The sequence below is a fragment of the Crocuta crocuta genome, unplaced genomic scaffold (genome assembly GCF_008692635.1).
Source record: "Crocuta crocuta isolate KB4526 unplaced genomic scaffold, BGI_CrCroc_1.0 scaffold41, whole genome shotgun sequence".
NCBI lineage: Eukaryota > Metazoa > Chordata > Mammalia > Carnivora > Hyaenidae > Crocuta > Crocuta crocuta.
The window spans coordinates 14344328-14346323 of NW_027529428.1; the positions used below are offsets into that span (position 1 = coordinate 14344328).

A 1996-nucleotide genomic window follows, 5' to 3' on the forward strand; every position below is an offset into this window, starting at 1 on the left:
AGAGAGAGACACAGTGCAAGCAGCTGAGGGGCAGATAGGGAGACACAGAATCTGAAGCAGGCTTCAGGCTCCGAACTACCAGCAGAGAGCCTGACACGGGGCTCGAACTCACCAGCAGTGAGATCATGCTCTGAGCCACCCAGGTGCGCCCATATAATGCATTCTTAAGAGTTCCTAAATACCATCAAATCGAATTTCCAACTGTCTCAAAAATGCTTTAAGCTTTTTGTTTGAATCAGCATTCCAAATAAGGCCCACGCGTTCCTACCGGACGGAATATTCTTTTAAACAACCCTCATCATTTCATGCATGTGTAAGATGGTATCATGTTCAATCTTTCCCCAAGGTATCTGTCCAGTTTGTTCTGTTCCTATCAGATCAGGTTTAAGATCCTTCCTATGCCGTGAACGTGCATAAAGTAATGTACATACAAAGTTATTTGTTCCACCACTCATGAGAGCAAATATAGAACACCACCTGAACGTTTACCACTGTCAGACTACTAAGGGGCCATTTTCAAAATGAGGTAGACATTTATGTTCACATATAACAACACCTCGAAGACCCACGGCTAATTGGAAAAGGCGACATGTCGAGTATACTATGATTTGTGTTAATCACAGAGAGCCATTCAGATGGCAGATGGAGATAAGTTTTTGCTTGTATTTGTGTAGAAATTTTCTGGAAGAACAACCAAAAAGTATTCTGGAAGAGTACCAGTGCTTGTCTCTTCAGCGGCACTCCTGGTAACTGGAACTTTGGTTTGGGCGAGAGAAAGAAACGGAATTTCCACTGTAATGCACCTTTGCATGTTTTGAACTTTTTTTAAGTACACGTCAGACCCAGTGTGGAGCCCCACATGGGGCTTGAACTCAGAACCCTGAGATCAACAACCAGGCTGAGATCAAGAGCCAGACGCTCAAGCCACTGAGCCACCAGGGTACCCTGTAACTATCTATCTATCTATCCATCTATCTATCTATCCATCCATCTTTTTTTGCCATAACCATGAGCTATTCAAAGTAAACTGAATTTAAAAACAAGTTCCCTGCTCAAAACCAATCCATCCCTTCCTCTTCTCTGCCACCCTGGAATTTTTTTACTCTTCTGTTGTGCTTGCCTGTTTCTATCACCTACAAAACCATGAGTGATTGTGTCTCCATAAGGTTTCCATTCCCAGCATCTAGCACGTTACTTGATCCATGAAAAGAAACTTTAAAAAAAATTTTTTTCACGGAGGTCTGGAAAAATGATGAAGACCTTTTCCTCGGAATAAAGCCTGGCCACGCTTGCATACGGCCTCATACAGCAGCTCAGAAAGGCTGGCGGCCATGTACCCCCCCAGTCCTGGGATTCTATCCAGAAATATGTCCTTACTACTCAAGACAAGGAAGGGAAAGGGACAGAAGCAGAGAAACCGGCAAACGGAAATCGACGCTGGGCCTGAAGAGATCAGACGGGGCTCTAGGGCAGGGCTGCTAAGCAGAATCCATTTGGAAACGAACCTGTGACCACGCAACAGACGGAAAAAGGCGCGAAACATCGGAGGTCTTAGGCGATCTCAACAAGGTGTTCTCCACCGCCACACGGAGTGGAGAACAGACTCGTGACCAACTCGCTCTGAGCACCCTGCGGCAGTCTCCGTCCTTGCGCACACACAGGCTCCAATTTCGGCAGCGAGGCCAAGACACGGGCGTCCACACACTCCAGCTCGTTCCACGTACTTCACCCGGGCACAGGCCCACCGGGCACTTCCTGAGGACCACAGGCCTGAGCGTCGGCGACATTTTTATTAGCCATCATGGCTGCCACCTTCTGATTACCTACAGATTGAAGACCGTGTAGTCACCCCTCCGTCACACAGGGCGGGGGGAGAGGGGGGAGGAAGCCGGCTAAGCGGCTCTAAATCCCTCCTAACACTTGCTGCTTCCCCATCAGCAGGATTAGAGCAGCCAGCAGCCATCTGCCTGCGTTCCTGCGTTTGCCGAGTCTGCCG

General features: G+C 48.0%; 1 protein-coding gene across 1 annotated transcript in view; it reads left to right on the forward strand.

The window, feature by feature from the left end:
• The first annotated feature begins 589 nt into the window (after positions 1-589).
• Positions 590-1996, forward strand: part of KCNV2 (potassium voltage-gated channel modifier subfamily V member 2) — a 13722-nt gene continuing 12315 nt past the window's right edge. Inside the window, exons 1-2 of the mRNA XM_077759301.1 lie at positions 590-596; positions 1662-1720. Of these exons, the coding sequence (XP_077615427.1) occupies positions 590-596; positions 1662-1720 (66 nt within the window). The remainder of the gene's footprint in view (positions 597-1661; positions 1721-1996) is intronic.